The 25,207-nt window shown below is 32.4% G+C and overlaps 1 protein-coding gene across 1 annotated transcript; it reads right to left on the reverse strand.

Moving 5' to 3' along the window:
* Positions 1 to 16,597: 16,597 nt before the first annotated feature.
* LOC132748328 (calcium channel flower-like) lies at positions 16,598 to 24,189 on the reverse strand. The gene is made up of 4 exons (XM_060737909.1): positions 24,001 to 24,189; positions 20,323 to 20,395; positions 17,879 to 17,986; positions 16,598 to 16,782 (listed from the first exon to the last, which is right to left on the reverse strand). Exons 1-4 carry the CDS (start codon positions 24,095 to 24,097, stop codon positions 16,662 to 16,664), a joined length of 399 nt encoding a protein of 132 aa, XP_060593892.1. The 5' UTR covers positions 24,098 to 24,189; the 3' UTR covers positions 16,598 to 16,661.
* Positions 24,190 to 25,207: the final 1,018 nt, after the last annotated feature.

Consider the following 25,207-nt stretch of genomic DNA (forward strand, 5'->3'; position numbering starts at 1 on the left):
TCTCAATCCCTTGAGAAGTTGCAGCACTTTGAAATAAATTTTGATGGAAAAAATCGAGGCAAAATAGTGATTTTTGGCAATTTTGAGATGTCCCCTCGTTGCCATGGTAACGGGAAATTTAATACTGAGCATGTCGTTACAAAGGCAATGGTCCAGTCAACATTTGTGCCAAGTTTGATTAGTATTGAAGCATTTTTCATAGTTTCATAGCAGTTTGAACTTGTAACAGGAGGCTTTTCAGTGAAATCGGCCATTTTTCACAATATGCTCATGGGGGAAAGGGTTAAAGGTTAAAACAACAAATTATAGACGTAACACAAGAAAAAATAAATCGTCAAACTATAGTCTTCTATGATCAATAATGAAATAGCTAAATTATTATATGAAACCTGTGTAGATTACTTCCAACTTTATTGGTGGATGCAAACCTCAGGTGCCCCTCCATGCATAGTTTCTGGCATAAGCGGGCACTTGAGTAATACTAAAAACGTTAATAGGACACACCCTGATAAAAACCCCATCCCATTGTAAAATAAGCTATCTTACAGTTCGCCAAAGTTTCTCTGCCAATGAAATCGCTCTATTTTGTTTAAATTTTGCCGAAATATTTACAATTTAGTGCTGTAACTCAACTGTATGTATTAAATTTATACGTTAAATATGCCGATTTAATGGACTCCGCATATTTACATAATGCGTATGCGTGCTCATTATTTTGTTATAGTCTGATTTTATTGACCTGTCAATTATGCATACATTATAGAACTCATTTAAATATTCGATCCCACTTCGGGTTGGTCCGTGTAGTTTACGAGAATTAATGTGGAGTATATTAGTCATGGAAGCTTAATGTGAAGGTTTTCGTTAATTCACAGTAGTACAGTCGGTTAAGAGAATGCCTGATAAATTAGAGGTCTGTGGTTCGATCCTTGCTGTTGCCATTGTTTTAGTACTCTTTCTTTATTTTTGCCGTATATTTTAATGGAACAGTTTGTAGTGTGTTTTACAGCATTGAAAAGACATTTATTGATTTAAATCCGTTTTAATTTTAAACATGAATTCTTAAAACATGTTATTTAAAAAGAATATAGATATAACAAAATTAAGTAAAACATAATAAAACAAAACGAACAACATAAAATAATCATATATAGCTCCAATATTGTTGAAAGTATTAATAAGAAAATAAAAACATAGACCTACGCGGTCTCGAACTTAAAACACGTGTGGCACTTAGAGTATAAACTCGTGCTTTACCCTATTGCGCTATAACGCTGAGTACACTTTGTTGAGAGATACAAATTAAATTAAATTCCATCATACAGCGTACATCTCACGGAACTTACCGAAAATCTACCGAAGATTAATATACTGTGTGCATCGACCGTGTAATCAGTATGTAATTGACAGGTTAATAAAACCAAACAATACGCCCCATTAAACAAGTTCTTGACGGAAAAGGTGTTTTGATTATAACTTTGGGATTTTAACGTTTTTGGGAGGGACTTTGGTCAGAAGGAAACTTTGGTCAGAAGGAATTATGAACATTACCTTTCAGCTTTAATTTTAATGTACAATGCATCCACAAAAATATGTTTAAATACAAATACTATACAGAAACAGACTGAAGTATCAGTAAAAGTACATCCGGTTTTTTATATGTCCATAGCAAATCTTTCACAATAAATGGCAATGTTTCTGACATTAATATTGTCAACATGATATAAATACATGTATTATTATAATCACCTGCAGCAAAAAAGAGAGTGAACAATATCAATATGGCACATGCTGCCACTGATATTATATTAATAATGAAATTTAATATCAATTAAGGCAAAAATAGTTGATTTTCCTTTATCAATTTTATTTAACAGTTGTTTATTTTGCCTACACTTTCCATAGCGACATAGCAACTTAGTATTTAACTGCTTCATAAATACATACATGTATGTGAGCCGGCCCGCATAGCTCAATCAGTTAGAGCATTGTTGGTTCGATTCCCGGGCTGGCCAACTAAAATTACTGTCTTTAGTCTTTAGGATGAGACTTTAAATCGAGGTCCCGTGTACGAGTGCTTTAACACTTGGCACGCTAAAGAACCAGGAGAAGCTTCTGGAATTTGGGCATCTTTCTGAATCTGTATCTCGCACTATCCTCAAAAATAAAAAATGACTAATACTCTCCTGGAGGACTCGCCCATATAACCGGTAGCGAGTATAAATAAACTCAAATACACACACAAATACATGTAAGTACATTTGAGATTGCCACACAATTTATGTTTTTATTTTAACTTTATTAAACTTTCTCCATAAAAGTATATAGTAATTTCTTTGCAAACACATCATAATTTTATGATAAAATTTCTGGCAATAAAATGGTCTTAAATGTAATAATGTGGCAGAGTTTTAATTTAGATCACAAGGAAGTTAGCACTACAACATACCTTCTTGCATAGTTCACCAAAGTTTGTCTTTTATTTTGTTTAAATTTTGCCGAAATATTTACCATACAGTGCTGTAACTCACCTCTATGTATTAAATTTATACCGCACATATTTACATAATGCACACGATTTAAATGGGCGGGGCTAACTGAAAGTCGGTTATGGGTTATATACAGAGTTTTAAGAAACTTATTTTCTCGTTTCACTTCGTTCCCTCGAAAATTAATTTCTTAAAACTCTGTATATAACCTATAACCTATACTAAATAGATCCCTCACATGAAAGAATGTAAATTCTTGTTTGGATACGAATTCACAGTGATGAGCTTGTGAAAGTTTTATTGCACAACCAGAACACACAGTAAAGAAACAACTAAATACAATCATCTTACACAAGTTACATACACTTATATGGTTTGGCAAGAAAATCTTTCAATACTAATAAATAACATAACTAACATTATACGAATATTCTGTGGAAGAATTGATTACAGCTTCAACATGGGAATATGTTGGAAAATGAAAAAAGAAAATGAAAATAGTAGTGACTGATTGTATATTGATTTTTTTATTGATATTCCATTATTTTCATTATTGTAATCAAGACTAATACAGCAGCCACTCAACCCTCTAGTTTCAAATAATGTTATTGAACTATATCGTGATACCTAAGCAAGGATATTGTTGAGATTAAGCAATTGGAAACGATAGCACAAGATTGCGATATCGCTCCAAAATAACCCCCAAAAACACATACCCCTCCCCTACATAAACCTCCTCATCCTCTAAAAAAAAAGAAAATCAACACAAAAAAAACCCCGAGACCAACAACAAAAACAAAACAACAAAAAACAAAACAATAGACAACAACAACAACAACAACAACAACAAATAAACAAACAAACATATTAATTCAGCCTTCAAGCCAACAGAAATCATGATCATAGATGCTAAAACAAGAATTTCTTAAATTAGAATTTAAAATTTCATTTGTCCGAAGAGATTTCACCTATTTAACTATCATCTAAATATTGAACAATGTATAACCGTAATTATAGTATTTCTATAAAGATGTTGACACTTATCCCATGCCTTTGTAAAAAAACCACCGCCACCAACAAAAAAACAAAAAACAAAACAATAAATACCAAACAAAAACAAGCAAACCACAACATATAACTTCAGCTATGAATCAAACAGAAATCATGATCATGGATGGATCGTTTTTTCCGAAGAGATTTCACCTATTAGCTATCATCTGCTTAAAGAAAAGATCCGTAATTATAGTATTTTTATAAAGATGTTGACACTAATCCCATGCCTTTGTAAACACATAAGCATAATTATATCATTATGATAAAGCGAATAATAAATCAGTTTCGACAGTACAGTATATATAGAAGCAAAGATATTTTAGTTGAAAATACCAGTCGCATTCGTTATTCAGGAACAAACCAAAGTTTATATTTTTTGAAACGATTCAACTTTGCTTGCTTTCCTACTATCCAGTTGTTATGAACGACAACAGCTAATGCCCTCTGTTTGTCCGTAAACTTGCCAAAATATTGTCGACCAGTCGGAAATATACGGTTGTCTAAAATGGAAATATTTATAGTGGCGATTTTTACTACTCTATTAAATGCTGTTTGATCTATTTCTTGCTTGAGCAGCAGAGAATTTTGCCAGGTCTTAATAAATCTCAAACAATTTCTATTGCTTTTTATTGCCATAAGACCTGTGCAAAAATTGTTAATGCTGTCAAGTTCAATCCACATATCAAAATCGCCTGTGAAATATGGGAATGGATTTTGTAGCCAAACCATGTCTATATCCGAGTAAAGTATATTTACTCCTTTTGTCAGATGCCTCAAAATATGTGTTGGTCTTTGAGAAACTAATTTGCTAAATTCCTTACTTCCGTACGCTGCAGATTTGTTAACATCCTCATGTCCACTTTTTTCTATTGTCACTGATTCAGACTGAAATGGTCTTAATTTTTTATAAACTGTTTTATCTTCTGCTACGATAATTATTGGGTAATTAATATTTAATTTGCGGTAAGCCAAATGCCAGTTCTGAAAAAAGTCAAAATAAGCGTCGTTAACTGTGAGTAGAATAGTCCAGTTGTTATGGCAATGGCTCTCATAGTTAGGTTTAGAAGACTTTTGAGGCCTAACATTTTGATCTTCAAGCGCATCATTTCTTATACTATCATCATTCGGACGAGTTTCCACATTTACCTTTACAATACTTTCCGCTTTTTGTGTTCTAGGTGATCCATATAAATCGGAAACGTCTTTTCGGAGAAAATGTAATTTGCAACCAAATTGTATGGCAATAAGATATACTATCAAACATCCGAGTAAAAAAGTTGCTGTAAACATAAAATTATTTTTACAAAACAATTTGCTTTTTTCCATACTAGTATTCAATATATTCCCCAAAGTTTTAAACGAACCAAAGTTATCTTATATTTTCCTCACTGAAAACTGTTTTAAACGAATCAATACGGCAGCCGAAAGCACTGTGGTGACACCAACAATGTTCGTGCAACTGTTATATAATAGACTATTAACTATGAAAATATACGCAAGAATCAATTTACTAAAGGTTGAATATTTTGTTTTCATTGGATGATAAACCTTTGTCAAGAGCTGTATATAATATATAATATAGAACAATACGAATGTTCTCTATTGTTTAATAAATTGTTTGTTCTCGTGGTGCACAAGAGAAAAGCATTATTATAAAATGCAACATGTGCAACAATTCAAGCGATATTGCTGTCATATTAGCCATACTGAGTATAATTATATACTATAAATATGATATTTAATAGTTAAGTCTAGTTTGCAAAATTTGGTTTATAAGTTATTTTTTCAGTTCATTGTTATTGCTATAATACGAATCAAGTTTTATTTTCTTTAATATCTTTATTTGATCTCATTATCATTGTGATTTACATTGTATATGCCACGACCCTTGATTGGAAATAAAGTTATTCTATTCTATTCTGTATGGTTCTACCACCCCCCTTGATAAGCTTACGCGAGCGATATCTTTGTTTTCATTTATATATTCCAAAAGAATCAAAGAAGGAAAATATTTAAAAAGCTTTAAAATTCAAGAAACATAACAAAAATTCATTAATTTACCCACTGGTATATTCTTTTAACCCATTACTGCATGAGCATTTTGTAAAAAAATGGTCGTTTCCATTGAAAAGCCTCCTGTTACAAGTTCAAATTGCTATGAAACTGTAAAAGATTATTCAATATTCATTAAACATGGCACAAATGTTGTCCGATCATAGCCTTTGTAACGGCATGCTCAATCTTAGATTTCCTGTTACCATGGCAACGAGGGGACGTCTCAAAATTGCCAAAAAAATCACTATTTTGGGTTGATTTTTCCATCCAAGCTGATTTCAAAGTGCTGCAACTTCTCAATGGATTGAGATCGAGACAAAGGCTTTTCAGCGTTGGTTTCACGTTACATTCTGATCGATCTGAGGCCAATTTTAGCCTCTCACAAGTTAGCATGAATATTTATACTTCTCTTTGGACATTTTTCTAAATGATGATTTTCTTGAAATATTTGGCTCATTTTGAGGTATACAGCTTTAAGTAGGATTTAAACCGTAAGTAATGATTATGTAGATGCTCGCTTTGAACGAAATACATTGCATATGAACATACAATGTAAATATTTCATGCATGCATTTTGGAAGTATTCTTTTTTAAAATTCAAATACTATTTTTGCAGCAGATATATAGCTTTATATACTTAAAACTGATTACTATATTACCGTTGTGTAATTTCTATTTATACTTTAACAACGCGAAACTGAAAACCATGCGCCTATATTAAATGCTGTTTTGAAACAAGTTGCCACTATGCAGGTTATTAAGCAACCAAATTATGTTACCAAAAGTGATGTGATATATTTTCAGTAACGGATGACACAAAATCATTAAATCAAAAGAATTACTGTATTGAATCATCCTCATCAGCAATTTCAGTAGGTATGTAATGTTCATTTTTTTTGTATGCCACGCTATTTTTGCAACTTATTACCTAAAATTTATTTGCATAACTTTCTACCGCTTCCAGAAGACCAATTAGTCCTGTACTGTAACAAGAGGACCATGATGGCCCTGTATCCCTCAATAAAATGTACAAGACCCCTTTACATGCAAGGAAACATAACCCAACCTAACCCAATAACGTGATATGTACATTTGTATATGCTGGAACTTACTCATCTCATTTTAAGTCCCACTTAAGAGACAAAACAGTTATTTCAACAATCTTGGATATGAATCATTTCCAATTAATTACCACAGATTTTACCAAGGTAATTTTCAATCAACTATCACTATTAACGTTATATCCTTAAAATGATTACTACTTTTGCAAGCGATGGCGTCCGTGGCTGAGTGGTTAAGGTCGCTGATACCACAAGCCCCTAACCGTCATTGATTCGAATCCTGACAGGGACTTTGGATTCTATCATGTGAGAAAGCTATCAAGCTAGCTTACGGAACGTCGGTGGTTCTACTCAGATGCCCGTTCGTGCCTGAAATAATGCACGGAAGGGCACCTGAGGACATAAAACCAAATGAAACAAACTGTGTAAGCTTTATCAAAGAGTTCCCCTACTACCGGGTGTTTAAGCTCTCCGAGTCCCAAAAGGCAGTAAACGGGCTCTTTTAACCTCATGAAATGTGATTTTGTTTGACATAAACGTGCGCTTAGAACATGTAACTTAGTCATGCCAGGTCGCGATGGTAAAAAAGTAAATCACACAGTAAAGGTGTCTCCTGCATTTATACTAGTATTTTTTTTTGTTTTTGCTCCCAACCATGAATATTTACTGCATAAAATCAAGTGACAAACTTTTGCTCGTTGTTGTCGCATTCGCAAGGAAAAACGATTTTAACTAGACAAATTGTAGTGACGTCCTTGCCCTCGATCACGTGACATCCTATAGTATACCATGTATATAATTTGAGAGACATAAATATTGAATCTACGGAAGCCAAAATGTGTCACCTTCGTGAATACGTTTTAGTGAGCTTTAGAAATTGGAAACTCAAACCCGTGTTACGAATTTTAAAGTATTTAAATAATCTTGGCCAACTTTCACTTGACATTTCTGGTAGGATGGCTCGCTTTTGAATATGTCAATGTTAAGTGGACTAGTTATAACTATACTAAATTTAGTTGTATACCTTCTTTATTGCACCACGTGAAATATAGCATCATTCTTAAATTAACAAATGAAAATATCTTACATACATTAATGACATGTGACATACACCTCTACTATACAAAGTTCATGTGTGGCGCATAAACGACACAAATTCATGACGTGACATTCTCAATATAAATAACGATGTGTTACATATGCATTACACAAATCCATAATGTGTAACACATGAAGTACACAAATTAATGATGTGTGATACATAATATGCACAAATTCACGACACATTTCACATGCTCAATATAAATTAATGATGTGATGTGTTTTACACTTACTCATGATAATGTGTATTCTACATAAAAATATGACATAAGCTGCATAAATAGACAGAAAAAGCTATTTTATACACTTGTCTTACAAACCGTGCTTAAAAACTTCGTATTTCAATACCTGCCATTACAAAAAATGTCCAATATGCTCTTGCTAATTTAACATTTAAGCAGTTCATACCAATGTAACTTACTTTATACAACTCAAACAACTCTAGTAAAATACATACATTTACATTGTTTTGTGGTTTTATTTCACATCTACCCAGTGAAGGTCGTTTAATCAAGCTTCACTGGTGGAGGAAGAACTTAGACGCGCCTAATTATCCTCTGCACAAGCAGCACCCCAGTAAAACCATTAACTTTCTGTAAGCAGGCTGGATAGTTTCATTACATCAAATTGTATCATAGTTTGGAGACCTTTCTGTTGAAAATGTGTCAGGGTTAAATCGTATACATATACATGCACAGTGCGTTAACTGGAGTGCGGGTACTAGTATTAGTTACCCGCACTCTAGAGCTTGCCCATTGATTGGCTCATTTTTGCTGGGGTTTACATATTGTGACGGCAGAGAAAGGGAAAGCGACAGAAATGTCATATTCAGATGTTCGTTCATTGGTTCATTTTTGCCGGGGTTTCATATTGTGACAACAGGGAACGTGCTTTTATGTTTGACTATGATACAAAAGAGAAAGAACACCAAAACACTCGGCAATCTGATTAATACTCGGGGGCTACGCCCCCTCGTACAAATCAGATAGCCTCGTGTTTCGGTGCTCTTTCTATTACATATCCAATCAATGTTTGCATTCAAACATACAGCCCTAAGGGGCAAGAAATACAATGTGAAGGATCTTAACCATTTGGTCACCAAAAATTATATATATAAAGACATTCCATTTTACGATCAAATGTATAATATTTTTGTTATAAAATCAACGAAGTAGTGCTAAGTTTAAGACATTGACAAAAGTTGAATAAAAGAAGAGACAACTCCGGTTTGAGATTGACATAAAATACATAATAATATCAAGATTTATACACAAGATAGTTATCAATTATGTTTGTTAGTTTGGCTTGTTTCTACGCCGATTTTTAACTAATTGTGTCCTCGTAAAAACAACCAAACAAACCAACATAATTGATAAATTTTACTTTTTATAAAGGTTTGTATGTTCATGAATTCATTCATAATGGTATTTCAATCTGCAGACATTTTTAAATCAAGCATAATATGTAATTTTATTTAGCATTTATTATAAGCATTTACTAGCTACAATATACCTTTTTACAAAAAATATCATGACAAGTTTTCTTGACTCATTTGAAGCTCAAAAGCATTTAATGAAAAATATACAATTATGGTAGCCTGTTCTTTTATTACGTTACACTCATCAAGGGGCATAAGTAATAAGAGTTGTCACAAGAGACAGCAAACCTCAACTAATAAAATACTGGACGCTGTAAGGAAGACAAAACTATGAAAGAACAAGAGCACCGCTAGGCGGAGCATTATATGCCCGAAAGTGTTTTTTTTAAGGATGAAGCATTTGTAAGATATTACATAAATTAAAGTATTACCTCCTTCAAATAGCAATCCTCCTATAAAGTTTAAATATTGTGGGCCAACTGGAACTTAAGTTATGCTCTGGAACCTGTTTTCAGTTTTGAAAACATATTTTATGTCAAGCCTAACAGGCTCAATCAAACCGAGTCTGCAACATTTTCAATTATGTTGTGTTGAACTTTCTTTAGGGATTCTTATTTCCTCTTTTTGAAGCAACAGCGACCTTGAACTTTGACCTTGTGACCCCAAAATCAATAGGGGTGTTCTTCCCAATATGGACAATCTTCTTATGTAATTTGAACACTATGGGCCAAATAGAAATTAAGTTATATTAAAGAAACTATTTTCAGTTTTAAAGTAATAGTGACCTTGACCTTGTGACCCCAAAATCAATAGGGGTCTTCAACCAATATGGACAATCATCCTATGAAGTTTGAATAATTTGGGCCACATGGAACAAAAGTTATGCTCCAGAAACTGTTTTCAGTTTTAAGGTAATATTGACCTTGACCTTGTGACCCGAAAATCAATAGGGGTCTTCTACCCAATATGGACAATCATCCTATGAAGTTTGAATATTCTTGGACAAATAGACCTTAAGTTATGCTCCGGAAACTGTTTTCAGTTTTAAAGTAATAGTAACCTTGACCTTTGACCTTGTGACCCCAAAATCAATAGGGGTCTTCTACCCAATATGGACAATCATCCTAAGAAGTTTGAACACTGTGGGCCAAATGGAACTAAGGTTATGCTCCAGAAACTGTTTTCAGTTTTAAGGTAATATTGACCATGACCTTTGACCTTGTAGCCCCAAAATCAATAGGGGTCTTCTACCCAATATGGACAATTATGGTATGAAGTTTGAATATTGTGGGCCACATGGACTTAAGTTATGCCCCAGAAACTGTTTTCAGTTTTAAAGTAATAATGACCTTGACCTTTGACCTTGTGACCCCAAAATCAATAGGGGTCTTCTACCCAATATGGACAATCATCCTATGAAGTTTGAACACTGTGGGCCAAACGGAACTTAAGTTATGCTCCGGAAACTGTTTTCAGTTTTAAGGTGATAGTGACCTTGACCTTTGACATTGTGACCCCATAATCAATAGGAGTCTTCTATCCAAAATGGACAATCATTCTATGAAGTTTGAATCTTGTGGGCCAAATGGAACTTAAGTTATGCTCCGGAAACCAAATTGCTAACGGACGGACAGACAGGGGGTATAACATAATATGCCTGAAAAATATTTTACTGCACCAAAACTTTAATCTGAAATCTGGACGCGGACGACGATGCCGGGACGAGTAGGACAGCTCTCCATATATATATATATAGCTAAAAATGTTTATCAAAAGGTTAAAACAAATTCTGATTAACAAAATTTATAAACTTAACACAAGAAAAAATTAATCTTAAAAACTGTAAAATAAATAATATAATTATTAAGCATAAACAAACGAGACCGTAAATACATATACCTTGTTACCGCCTATAAATTATTCAAGTATTCTATGATAACTAATAAAAAACAATGACAAAATTGGTATATTAAGTCACTCTGACTTATTTAGCATCTAACTGGTTAATTTCAAAGGCAGGATTTAAACTTACCAATGTTTTATTTATTTATTTTGTAGAGTTTTAAGTCATACCGATACTGTAAAGGTTATACGGTGACTTTCCAGCTTAGTGGTGGATACAGACCTCAGGTGCCCCTCCATGCATAATTTCTGGCATGAGCGGGCACTTGAGTAATACCAAAAAAGTTAATAAGACATACCCTGATAATAACCCTACCCCAATGTTAAATAAGCTTTAAATTTAAGTATCTAGATAGATCCCTCGCATAAAAGAATGTAAAATCTTGTTGGGATACGAATCTACAGAAGTGACCCCGTGAAAGTTTATTGCACAACCAGAACACACAGTTAAGAAACATACCTGAATACAAGCATCTAACACAAGTTACATTTAAAATGGTTTGGCAAGAAAATCTTTCAATACTAAAAAATATCAAAACTAACATTATTACAGTATCTATGGAATTACATATGTTGAATATACAGCAAAATCCTGGTAAATAGTGGGGAAATGGCAAAATTAGTAGTGACAGTGACAGATTGTATATTAATTGTTTTCTTTGACATTCTGTTACACTGTATTTTCATTATTATAATCAAGACAAAAACAACAGCCACTCAATCCTCAAAATAATCTGGTATCATATACTGGCCACGGGCAATATCCCTGCAATGTTTAACAACTTTAGGCTGATACTTTCTCAAGTTATTGACCATAAAAGTGTTGCTGTGATCTTTGACCTAATGGCCACAAGTCAATAAATGCCATGAACTAGCCTTGGTCAATGAACTAACCAAGTTTTAAAAAGGTTTTCCAGCAAGTAACTGATTGGAAAATGATTTTATAAATGTCACTGTGACCTTGACTTTTGACCTTGACTTTTGACCAAACAACCTACATGTAAAATTCATAAGAGATCATCTACTGGCTGGAGACATTGTTCCTATCAAGGATCTCAGGCCTTAAATAATGGACGCCTAACAGTTTTTCTGTACTTTCATTCATTCTCTTCTAGAAAGTACATGTATCACATTTATTTTTTCAAATATAAGCAACTTTCAATGTCCATATTTTTATGACTGTTTTTGTAAATTTCAAGCAAAATCGTCTTTTTGCATTTCTGCCTAAATTTCAATAACCATTGCATATTTACAAGATTATTTTAATGAAATAAGTTGTTGATATAAATCAACTGTGTTTTTATTTTCAATTTTGATCTACGGTGCACAATTCCACCCACCTACCTCGATGAACAAATGCCCCCTCTGACATCCCCCTTTTCTTAAAGCGGACATTTGCCAAATTGTCTATTTTAGAAGGGCAAACATTTGTACCAATACCAATTACTTTTGAAGTTGATCACATTTGTCCCCCCCCCACATCCCTTCAACAACTCATTTCATTAATCAAATAATTTTAATATGCCTTAAAAATTGAACATTAAGTAATGATGCACTATAATTTATGTCCACTAATCACACAATTAACAAAGTGACTTTCAGCCAAAAATGATAATTGCTTTTAAATTAATGCATTTGTACAAAGAATGGCACATCTTTTCCAAAAATTAAAATCAGTGCCTGTGTGTAGGAAAATGTTATATAACATATTCAAATAAAATCTTACTCCAGATGAAAAAATCTCCACCTATAGCATGTACAGCAGACTTGTTTTTAGTATACCCTGCTTAAATGCCCATCACAACCACCAGGAGAAAGACTAAAACAGGACTATTATCTTACTTATATTTAAGAAGCTCTTGTTTTGATAATATCTAAAAATGTACCTTCTGCATAACACATTTTTGTTTGGCTTTACTTATTTGTCTTAATGAAATAATAACAAATTATCATATATTGTGGCTCCTGCACATCATCTCCAAAGCAATAATTTACTATAATTTACAGTCATATAGGATTACATGCTGGAATTCTTACTTATAAGAATAAATTACAAAAATAATAACAATAAGAAATGAATTCAAATTTTCTTGCAAGCAGAAAAAAACACAACTTAATAAATATAAAATAAGTTAATTAGTTTTTGTAAATGGCAGATATAAAATTGCGTAGTAAACAGTAGTTTAAAGAATAATATATTTTGTTCATCTACTAAATTGGATAACTATTAATAAATGCAAAATGTTCACCATAACAACAAAGAGCAGCTTGCATCAAAATATTGTGAACAATTCTAATGCCAATAGAAACATTTCAATCATACAAGTTTGCCTGTCTAAATATTGTGAAATTATACTTTTAAAATAATCTGGAACATATTATAACAGGAGAAGGAAATTAGGGCTGAGGAATATTTTGGTTTATTCATATGGCACCACTTGTTTATCATTATGATCACTGTAAAAGAATTATTTTTGTTCTGTTTAAGTAAATGATGTAAATAATAGTTTTATAATTCAATGGGCATACGATTTTAATAGTCATTTTTTTGTCAATGTTCTTAGCATGATGCTATGAAATTCTTCAATGTAATTTCTTATAATAGTGAGATTTTTTTTATGATTTTAACACTCCCCTTACCAATTCTAACAGCTGTCAATCAAATGCCATCATAAAACAGCTAATCTATGCGAATCTTGCTTGTCCTGTTATATCATGTCCAAGAAACAATTGAGCCGTGTCATGATAAAACCAACATAATGGGTTTGCGACCAGCATGGATCCAGACCAGCCTGCACTGTCTGATCAGGATCCATGCTGTTTGCTATCAGATTCTTTACTTGTTATAGGGTCTGTAAGCGAACAGCATGGATCCTGATCAGACTGCGCAGGCTGGTCTGGATCCATGCTGGTCGCAAACCCATTATGTTGGTTTTGTCATGACACGGCTCAATAACATAATCATATGAATCTTAAATAAACAAAAGAAAAACATACAAAATAAAATGAACCAATTTAAATGAAATAGTTTACACTGATTATTTAACATAACAAGAAATAGATGCAAGATGATGCTTGATGAAATTCAAATAATGTAAAGTAATGAGATAATCATAAACTAATAAGCTCCTCCCCTAACCCCACCCATCTCCAGTAACACAAAAGCCCCTCCTCTATTAAGAATGATGACCAGGGAGTGAGAGGGTGTATGTGATTATGTATGGGAGAGAGAGAAATTTATGGAAGGGGGTGCATTACGTGAGTACACTGGCAGTCTATAATGAGCTATTTTTGAAATGGGAAAAAACAACAACATTTTAACAAAAAGTTTTACTAATGAAACTGGACACAAATGGTCCTTTTCAAAGGAATGTATATTTCAATGTAATGACAGAATGATATGGTTTGGCCCTGCACATATATCTTACTTATACATTAAACATCTTATAATTTTTCAACAAAAAGTAAATTTGCAATTCATTACAATAATACAGCAACTTTCTTCTTTCTAGTTCACGGACAACTCTGATTTAAAAAGTTATTTTCAATGGGTAAATTAATGAAATTTTGACTTAAAATTTTTTTCTCAATTCTGATGTAAATCTACAATGATTGCTCAATTTCACATTTAGTTCCGGTTAAATCCACTTTGAAAATAATCATTTCTATTGCATTTAAGAAATGTTCTATATAGCAACAAATGTTATTAATACAGTCTTCAATAATACTGTGCAAGGACTGTATTTTAACAATACTTCAGATTAAAACTGTAGTAAAACTTAAAGGAGATGGTTTGAAAAATTTTAAACTCAAAAAATTGGTCATGAATTTTTATTATCTTGTTAAATGATCATGTAAAGCAGTGTGTGAAAGTTGGATGTTTATATTTACTGCTTAACCTGCTAGTTGCCATTAAATCTTTCAATATGACCATAAATTTTTTATCAATCAAAATATCTTTAAAAATTGTTAACAGGCTGTATCTACATGAAAATTTGACAAGTCTTTTCAAATTTTCAAAAAATTAGCAAGTAAGCTTTCACTAACAGTTTAAAACAAGAGCTGTCACAGGAGACAGCGAAGCTCAACTAATAAAATACTGGACGCAGTAAGGAGGACAAAACTATGAAAGAAAAATCAATTATGTATAATTATGTATTAAGTTATAGTAAAAAAATAACATTTGTTAACATTAATTCCAAGATCAAGGGGAATAATTCTATAAATAGTCATGCTAGAGTTATGGACCTTACCACACAACATTTGTGTAATGATAAGAAATATATATTTGAAGTTTGAAGTAGATACCTTAAAAAATAAAGAAGTTATTATATTTCTTAAAGAAAACCTAAGTTCAAAGAGAGATAAATCTGTAAATATTGCTTCAAGAGTTATGAACATTGTCACATAAAATGTAATTGATGATAAGGAATAAGTATTTGAAGTTTGAAGTAGATACCTTTAAAAATAAAAAGTTAAAATAAAAAAATAACATTTTTCTAGTAAAATAAATCTAAGTTTATGGGGAGATAATTCTTGCCAATATTGGTGCTAGAGTTATGAACCTTGTCACATAAGATGTGGATTATGATAACGTAAATACATTTGAAGTATGAAGTTATTCCTTTAGAAATAAATAAGTTACAGTCAAAAATTAATATTTTTTATGGAAATTTCTAAGTTCAAAGGGAGAATAAATCTGAAAAATATTGGTGCTAGAGTTATGAACCTTTTCACATAGAGATGGGATGATGATAATGTAAATATATTTGAAGTATGAAGGTTGATCCCTTAAGAAATAAAGAAGAAACAGTAGAGAAAAGTATATTTTTGAGGAAAATTCTAAGTTCAAGGGGGGAGATAAATCTGAAAATATTGGTGCTAGAGTTATGAACCTTGTCACATAAGATGGGGATGATGATAACGTAAATATATTTGAAGTATGAGGTTGATCCTTAAGAAATAAAGAAGAACAGTAAGAAATAGTATTTTTTGAGGAAATTCTAAGTTCAAGGGGAGATAAATCTGAAAATATGGTGCTAGAGTTATGAACCTTGTCACATAAGATGGGATGATGATAATGTATATATTTGAAGTATGAGGTTGATCCCTTAAGAAATAAAGAAGTATCAGTAAAAAATAGTATTTTTTAAGGAAAATTCTAAGTTCAAGGGGAGATAAATTCTGAAAATATTGTGTAGAGTTATGAACCTTGTCAACATAAGATGTGGTTGATGATTAAGGAAACATATTATTTGAGTTTGAAGTTGGAACTTAAGGAAAGACAAAGTTATAGTGAAAAATATTTTACTGCACCAAAACTTTAATCTACAATCTGGACCTGACGCGGACGCCGGGGCGAGTATGACAGCTCTCCATATACTTCGTATAGTCGAGCTAAAAATGAGCAAAAAAAATAAGCTTGGTATTAATATCATTTTTGTACTCAAATCCTGTACTCAAATGCTGTGTTCAAATCTTATACTCATATCCTATATTCAAATCCTATATTTGAATCATACATTCAAATCCTGTTGCAAATCCATTGTTTTTCTCCCTACAGATAATATATTTCAGATCTACATGTACGCTAATGTTGATAATGACAAGGTGATGACACGATCATTTTGCTGGTGAGTCTGGTACATGCAGGTTGACCTCCTCGTGACCTATTAGCCCCGCCTTCATCTCCACATCATCATTTGGAGTACTTGCTTTGACAAGCATTTCTTCTCGGCTAGCTCTAAAATACAAGTAGTTAATTTCTTATTGATAAAATATCATTTTTCAGTTTCTTTTGTTTAGTTTTATGTTAATGATTTATAACACTGCACTTTTGTTAACATAAAAATTAATTGGACTACCAATAAATTTATATGATATATATATACAGCTTTTACAAAACTGTGCACATTCATTTTTATCAAAGATAACAATCGTGCAGATATAAAAAACCTTTTGATAGCTTATACAGTTATCATGTATAAAGGGTTACTTTCTAGTATATATCAGTTTTTACTGGACCACAAAATCCAGCAAAATATATCTATACTGTAATGGGTAACATAGCAACTTTTCATCTTTTTATGTGGTAAAAACATGTAACAGGCACTAGATATGGGGGACCGACCATTCGGGTGTATGGGTGTATTTTAAATTATATTTTAAACATAGTAATTTAAGGTAACAGCAAGAACCCCTTTGCCGTTATCACTTTGTTTTAAAAGGCGGGATTCCCAAGACCCAGTCAAATATTTTGATGTGCTAAAGTAATTGTGAGATACTGTTAAGAAGCAATATTTCCCCAAACAAAATTTCATATTGTGGAGTAATATCTCAATTCCATAATAACATTAGGCTGACTAGATCAAAGGCAACATACAGCCACTTTGATGAAAATCAATAGGTTCCTTTACATTTTTTGATATGTTTGTTAGCGCCTTTTTTATACAATGGTGATGTCTAATATTTTTAACCAGAAATGAGAATATAATGTAACATATAATAGCAATAGACGTCATGTGTTTAAGAGTGCTAACATTCATAATTATCTTAACAACATACGCTAGTAGACGCTTTCATTTTCAAGGCATAATTCAAACTTACAGAAGTGATTAGGGTGAGTGATAACATATTAGAAATCAATATTAGACCAATTATCAAACAACTCAGCTCTTGAAACCCTCTAATTAGATTAAAGCCATGTTATAAATACAGCAGTAAAGAATGAAACTTGAGCATAAATTATTCATGAATGCCTCATAAATTTAACAATTTACAGCAACTGATCTAAAATTAGAGAGTGACAATTCTGGCTGTTTAAATTATGGAAGACTTACTTTTTCCCTAAAGCCATCATTCCATATAAAACACCAGTTCCAAACACTAACGCACTGCCTAACACAGTTGTTGCAGAAAAACATATCAATATTGGAACTATTGCAATTCTGAAAACAAAAAATTTATCTTGTTAAATCAATTTTTGAACATTTTAAAAAGCTAAGTGCTAGTCAGAATATAAGGAAATTCTCACTTTGTGGAGAAATATTTTCATTATCAACTTTGTTTGTATTTGTTATGTTGTATTTAAAATTTTTTGCATTTAAACCCGTCAAACTTTACAATAAATGGCACCAAATATTTTTATAATGTCATGATGATCTTAATGTAGTATTATAAAGCATTTTTGCATTCTATTAAGTAATATCTTTAAATGTATAGAATGTAAATCAAAATTCTATATTTCACTCAGTTTCAAACAGTGTGATATGACTTATATCTCATTGATGATGGTAAATAAAGTCTTTAAAATAGATTACATTAAAAATATACTGTGCTCAAATTTGATATTAGAAAATATTGAAAATTGCTACATGGTCCTTTCATCAATATAAAATAAACATGTTTTGACTTCACACAAAGTAGATACATTAATGTTATGTTTTGAACTTTAAACGCTATAGGTGATCACAATATGATTATATTATATGATTATCAATGAGATATAAGTCATATCACACTGTTTGAAATAAATGAAATTTCTGAATTGAAATTTAAGAAATATTATCAACATTCGAAGAACAATTAAAACACATATTGATTTTAACTATTAAGGGTTATTAAACAAAAGGTTTTTTGGGATGGGGGTTGTTTTCAATTCATAAAAGGGAATTTTGTATTATTTTATTACAGTTTTTTATCTAACCCAAAAAAAGGGGAAAATTGGAAAACATACAATGTATATAAAAACTGCTTTTTTCCCAAAAGGCCGGGGTCTCGGAAAAATTTTCCCAATTTTGTCTAAAGAAAATCTAAGAAAAAGGGGCCCGCGCAGGGCCTCTAATCAACAGTACCAAAAACCCAAAAACTTGGGCAAAGAAAAAGGAAACATTGGGCAAAAATATTTAAACACTTTTTAAAAAGTTTTTACATACAGAATTTTGATGGTTTTTGTAAAATTTCCCAACTAATAATGCAATATAAAAACCCTCAGGAATTTTTAAAAAAATAATTCACCTTTTTAAGTTTAAACAGTTTTTATTTAAAACAGATATGAGAAAAATTTAAAAGTTTTTAAAAAAAGAAATTGAATTTTTACACTATTTTGGGGAAAAAATTAAAGCCAAAGCATATTTTCCCTTTTTGTACAGTTCCCATTTTAATGACATTTTGTCCAAATCAAGCCACCAGTTAGTCTTCAGTATTTAAAATTTGTGTGCCTCATATAAAGTTGTTACTAACTTACTTTACATTGTTGAGGCTCACAGGGAAGACCGGGCTTGCACAACTAATTAAAGTTGGTACTTACTTACTTTTTATTGAGTCTTTGTTTTCAATAAGAACACATCAGTTTTATATCGACAAGCAATTTTAGAAAAAAACATGCAAGGTTCCATAGTAAGAATTTTTCTTCATATTATTGCAAAGTTTCCCACATATAATCATACACATCCAAGAGAAGAGGTGAGGAGTTTCAGCAGACATACTGCCCTTAATGAAACCACTAAGCAAAAATAGGTGCTACTTTAGGGTCAAATAAACTAAACACTATTTCAAATAAGAAAACTTTGAGGGCTTAAATTAAGAATGTGACTGGAGGTAAATAAGCCTTAAGGTGCTAAGATAGCTTGATATACTCTATTTTCTCTATATATATAAACTTGCGTAACTCATAGGAACAATAAACAACATCAATAGGTTGCTATTTTTAGAAACTCAGTTTTTATCACTGAAGACTATTATGGTTAAAATTGACAAAACCCCACACCTCAAAATTTTATAGAGTTGACAAAACTCCATACCTTCAATTTTATAGAGTGGATATGTTTTATTTGATTTATGTCCCACAAACACACATTAGCTCATATGGTGCCGGACAGGAAAGATGATTTTTTGATTAGCCTGGGGTGTCACAAACTTAAAGCAACACCAGGGCTCAAAACCAACTCACCTGCTGGAGCTTATAAATGCATAGACTCCAGTAATTCAAACCCATTTATTCATTTCTTGCGATCATGCAGGGATAAATGGTGGCTGCAATTCTGATGCCTCAATTCAAAGAGGCAACCCCTCAGTCATAAGGACAGAGGAGCAAAGCAGGTAACCAAACAAAAAAACATATATATATAATAGCAGCTTTTTACCTGTTACTAGAAATAAGTTAACTTGCTATTATTCCCTGAAAACAACAACAACAATGTTTGTTGCTTCATGATAAAACAGATAAATCATTCTATTTCAACAATGGTGACATTAAAAGAATTCTGCCAACAGGTATACTCACACTTCCATAATACCTCCAACCAGACAGCTTGGTGTAAATGTTAGACATCTTACAACTCCCAAGATCATTGCAACTGAAATAATGGAAACAAGAACATTATTGGATAAACTACAATCTATATAATAAAGCTAATACATGTATATCCTCTGGTGAACATTTACCTGACACTCTGGTACATTAATCAATAAAGCAACCTTTATATCTATTTATAATAAGCTCTCAGGATTAACTCAAACAGCATTTACTAAGATATAATATCTGATTAATGGCATCTCATATTACACTACATTTTCACATTCATCCTTCTTCAATTTTTCATCAATTGTTAGTCAAAATATTTCTTCCATATCTAAGTCTGACATAATACCTAACCATGTATGCATACATGTGTTTTAAACAGTTAATCATATAGGACTTGCATACAATGTATTCACTGTCTTGTTAGTTTATTATTATAATGCACCAGACAATTCGAATGTAACTTCGGTCCAACTGTAAAATGGTAAAATCTGTGCTAAATGCCCTATGATTTTTACATACCTCACTGGGCAGTGTCATAGCCATTTAAAAGATCAAGAGGGCCATGATGGCCCTGAAATCGCTCACCTGAATATAGAAACTCTCCATGACAAGGAACAAGTAATATTGTAAACTATAAAAAACGCAGATATAAAATCATATTCTTAAATTGATATCACAAAGTTCATATTTAAAACATCACTTCCACAAGATGTGCACATTTAACTAAAATCAATGACTCCACAGGGCAGATCCAATTTAGACGAAGGGCTTTATTTTAACAAACTTGTTAGACACTCACTAGATGTTTTGTGCTAAATATCTAAGCTTTTTTAAAAGAAGCCCTTTTTTGTTTTTACTATATGCATATAAGGAAAGTCAATGACTGTCTGGGACGGGGGCAATTTTGACTCAAGAGCTTTAATTTGAACAAACTTGGTAGGCACCAATTAGAAGAGTTTTCATGTTTAATATCTTAGCTCTAGCTCTTTGGGTTTTTTTAAAAGAAGATTTTTTTAGTTTTTACTTTATACATGTAGGGAATCAATGACCCTCTGGGACGGGGCCAATTTTGACCCCAGGGCTTTTACCTGAACAAACTTTGTAGACACACACTAGAAGATATTTCATGTTTAATATCTAAGTTTTTACCTATTTGCATTTTTAAAAGAAGATTTTTTAAGTTTATACTATAGCCCATTTCACTATGATTTCTCACGTAAATTAGCGAAGTGCTACGATCAGATTCCGAGCATATAATCAACTGACCAATCAAATGCTGGTGGATGCATGTACAATCTATTACTAATAATAGTAACATAAAAGTAAACAAAGGAAATTTACATGGCGGATTCTTATCACAAAAGTGAAATATTTCGAGAAAAAATATGCCGTTATACTGCATAGTTAACTCATTGACGATAATGCATCAGTTTTAACTTCTCTCCTATACCTAACGCCACGATAACGAGTCGATATCAACTTTACACCTGTCCTGTTTACTTCCCGGTCGCCACGTTGTAGCGTCGTAAATCATTGGTTGTTTTCAAGGTATTCCCCGAGAATATTTAAATATTAGCCAATCAGAAATCGTCAGTATTTGAGCTTACATTTGAGACCGATGCGGAGGATAATCCATTGGATTCTGATAATGAAATGTTTAATTTTGACATCAGAAAGTAGTTTAAAAAATGAAAGTAGGGATTTTGACTGAAGGGGATTATGTCCGTACACCAAAATGAAAGTGTTTGTAGGGGTTTTCCAGAAGAATAAGCATTTTTTAATTCAATAAACACTCGCTCGTCAGCCGCTGAATATCGTAAATATAAACAATACATGTACACTCGAGAACCAGTATTTCATTGGTCAAACATATTAGCACATTACCTCCCATGTGATGCGTGTCTACGAATGTTTCTGATAAATTACGAAGTGCTGGTGAAATGGGCTATATAAATAAAACGAAAATCAATGACCCCCAGTGTGCGGCCAATTTTGACTTCAGAGCTTTTAAGTGAGCAAACTTGGTAGACACTCAACAGAAGATGTTTCATTCTTAATATCTAAGCTCTAGCTATTTTTTTTCTTCTACAGGAAGATTTTTTAAAGTTTTTCCTATATACATATCAGGAAAATCAATGACCCCTTGGGGCGGGACCAATTTTGACCCAATGACTTTTATTTGAACAAACTTGGTAGACACTCACTAGAAGATATTTTATGCCAAATATCTAAGCTCTAGCCCTTTTGGGTTTTTTAAAAGAAGATTTTTAAAAGTTTTTACTACATAAGATTTTTCTTTTTGTTGTCATTGCTACCAGAGTTTTGCATGTAATTAAATCTTTTGAATTTTTTTTAAAGGTGACCACCAAAGGAACATTCCTGTGAAGTTTGGATGAAATTGGCTTAGTGATTTATGAGGAGATGTTGTTTAAAGTAAAATTTTAAGGACGGACTGACAATGGCCGGACAACAGAAGAATTGTGATCACAAAAGCTCACCTTGTCACTTTGTGACAGGTGAGCTTATAATCATGCAAACTTTAAAAAATGGACTTTGAACGTTAAGGTCATTAATGAGCAAATGTCAAGTTCAGTCTGGGTTCCTTAAAGATACTTTTTTTTGTTTTGTTTGAAAAAGTTGGCTAATGCTATGTACTGTAACTTACTCTGAACATTTTCTTCATTTGTTTATTTTGTTTGGTTTTCAATGCACAAACACAATTGAGGTGAAGCCACAATTACAACAAGCTCAAGCCGCCTGGTCACTGGACGGCAAAACGATGACCCCCCAGTGCCTGATTTGTCCAGGTACTTAGTGATAATTCCTCGCCAACTGGTGTCTTTTGTATCAAAAACAGTTGCCTAATCCAAAACATCATCTGGGCATCGCCCTTTGACAGACTTTGTCTGCCCGCTGATTTTAGAACTCAACGACCATGGAAATTATCATCCGGACTAAGCTTCGCTCGCCCGATGAGCAAATTTTTCAGCTGCTGCCATCAGATTGTCACTGAAGCCAAAGGCGACCCAATATTGCGTTTTTTTAGAAACAAACACCACCTGGTGGCCATTTGTGACTGTGGCATAAGAGACTGGCAGCAAAGATCTTCCTGCAGGAATGTTTCTGTTGACAATAATGTTTCATCCAGTTAATCACTAAGCTTTGAACCATTTCTATTTTTTTGATCTTTGATTGTCTGTATGGGTTCAAAATTGTGGAAGCATACACTTAAACTGGAGTTTGACTAGAAATTTACAAGCTACATGTAGCTGTTTTATTTTCATTTAAAATTGTGTGTACTTCACCAGAAAACTGTTGATAGATCAGGACAAGATATTTTCAGATGGGAACTATATTAAACCTTGGCCCATGGAGAATATACTTGTTGTTGGTTACTTATTGTGATGTGAAGGACCTTAATATCATTTTGAGGGCTTGAATTTTCATGTCCTCTTTTTTTTCTAGGTCCTCCTGACATTATACCTTTAATGGTGATATAGAATCAAATTAAAGAAGAAGCTATGATAATGTAATATATTGTCAGGAAATAATTAACTTCATTCGTTAAAAAATGAATAAATGTGCCAACAAGACTAACAGGGAAATATCGGTCGATAATTTATTCTAGTCGCGAAAACTCATAACTAAGTAATTTACCAACTCCACCGACGGTTCCAACACCTCTCGTCAGAAGTTTGAACCACCAGGATACCTGGTCGTCATTTTGAACTGGTTGATTATTTCCACTTTGCATTTTGTTTCGGATAAAAATTTAAACAAATGTTATAAAATCATGATCATCTGAGTTTGACGTGGATGTTTACATGCCTCGTTCTGAAATTATTGCGGGGAAAAGTTGGGCTAATAGCCGGTCTCAACCGGTCCTCAAAGACCGGTGACTGGAGTACGGAGACCGTCGATTAGTAGTTTATTTTACAAAGCGACATGTAATAATTAATCGACCAAAAAGCAGTTTTTTAACGACGATAATAATATTTACGTCAATATATGAACATATACTATATAATGGAAAAAATAACAGTAAAGATCTTTAGATCTAAATAAAAAATATGAAATAATAATAATAATAATAATAATAATAATAATAATAATAATAATAATAATAATAATAATTAATTTTGTAGGCAAACACCCTAATTTTTTATGTTTTGTTAGAATGTTGCGTTTTGTAAAGTTAATTAAGTTTTTTTTTTATCTAGCTGCTTGTTCCTGTTATGGCAAGAAGTGACGCCCAGTATTTAACATCAATTACTGTTGTTTTTGTTTGACCATATATTGCCGTTTATTTATCTATTGATGATGTGTTCTTGTACATGAAACATTGTAAATTACATACGGAAGGAAGAAAATGCTCTATAGTTTATTTACTCGATAACCATACAACAAAATAACACAGATTTTCAGGTAACATTCAGCACAAAGTTCATGATAAAAATAGCAAAAGTCATTCATGTCTAGACAGTTCACACATTGCACTGATCCATTCTTCTGCTGCTTTATCTGTGCCAGAAATTCTTGTATTTGTTGTAATCGCTTATGCCGTCTGCTTCTCGCCATCCGCCCCAACTGTTGACTTGATTGTTCTAGCTTTGTTCTCAACGAAAAAAATAAATGAACATTGTTATGATGATGATGATAAATCTTATTTTGATATTTATCTTGATGATAAATGAAATAACGAAGGTCTTGTTGTCTGGTATAAATTGAATGGTCACAATTAAGGGCTTACAGATTGATTTTCGATGTGAATGACAGATTGAACAAAAATAGATTCCATGCTTATGTGCAAATCATTTTTCAAGAAACATCATTTTGTTGTGCAAAATGACCAAACATTACAAGT

The sequence above is a fragment of the Ruditapes philippinarum genome, unplaced genomic scaffold (assembly GCF_026571515.1).
Source record: "Ruditapes philippinarum isolate M1 unplaced genomic scaffold, ASM2657151v2 ctg969_1_1_1_1, whole genome shotgun sequence".
NCBI lineage: Eukaryota > Metazoa > Mollusca > Bivalvia > Venerida > Veneridae > Ruditapes > Ruditapes philippinarum.

Coding starts and splice junctions, on each gene's coding strand:
- LOC132748328 (XM_060737909.1), bottom strand. CDS start 24,097: ATGCAAAGTGGAAATAATCAACCAGTTCAAAATGACGACCAGGTATCC. Junction 20,396..24,000: donor TGGAACCGTCGGTGGAGTTG/GTAAATTACTTA, acceptor CCATTATTTCAG/TTGCAATGATCTTGGGAGTT. Junction 16,783..17,878: donor ATGATGGCTTTAGGGAAAAA/GTAAGTCTTCCA, acceptor CTTGTATTTTAG/AGCTAGCCGAGAAGAAATGC.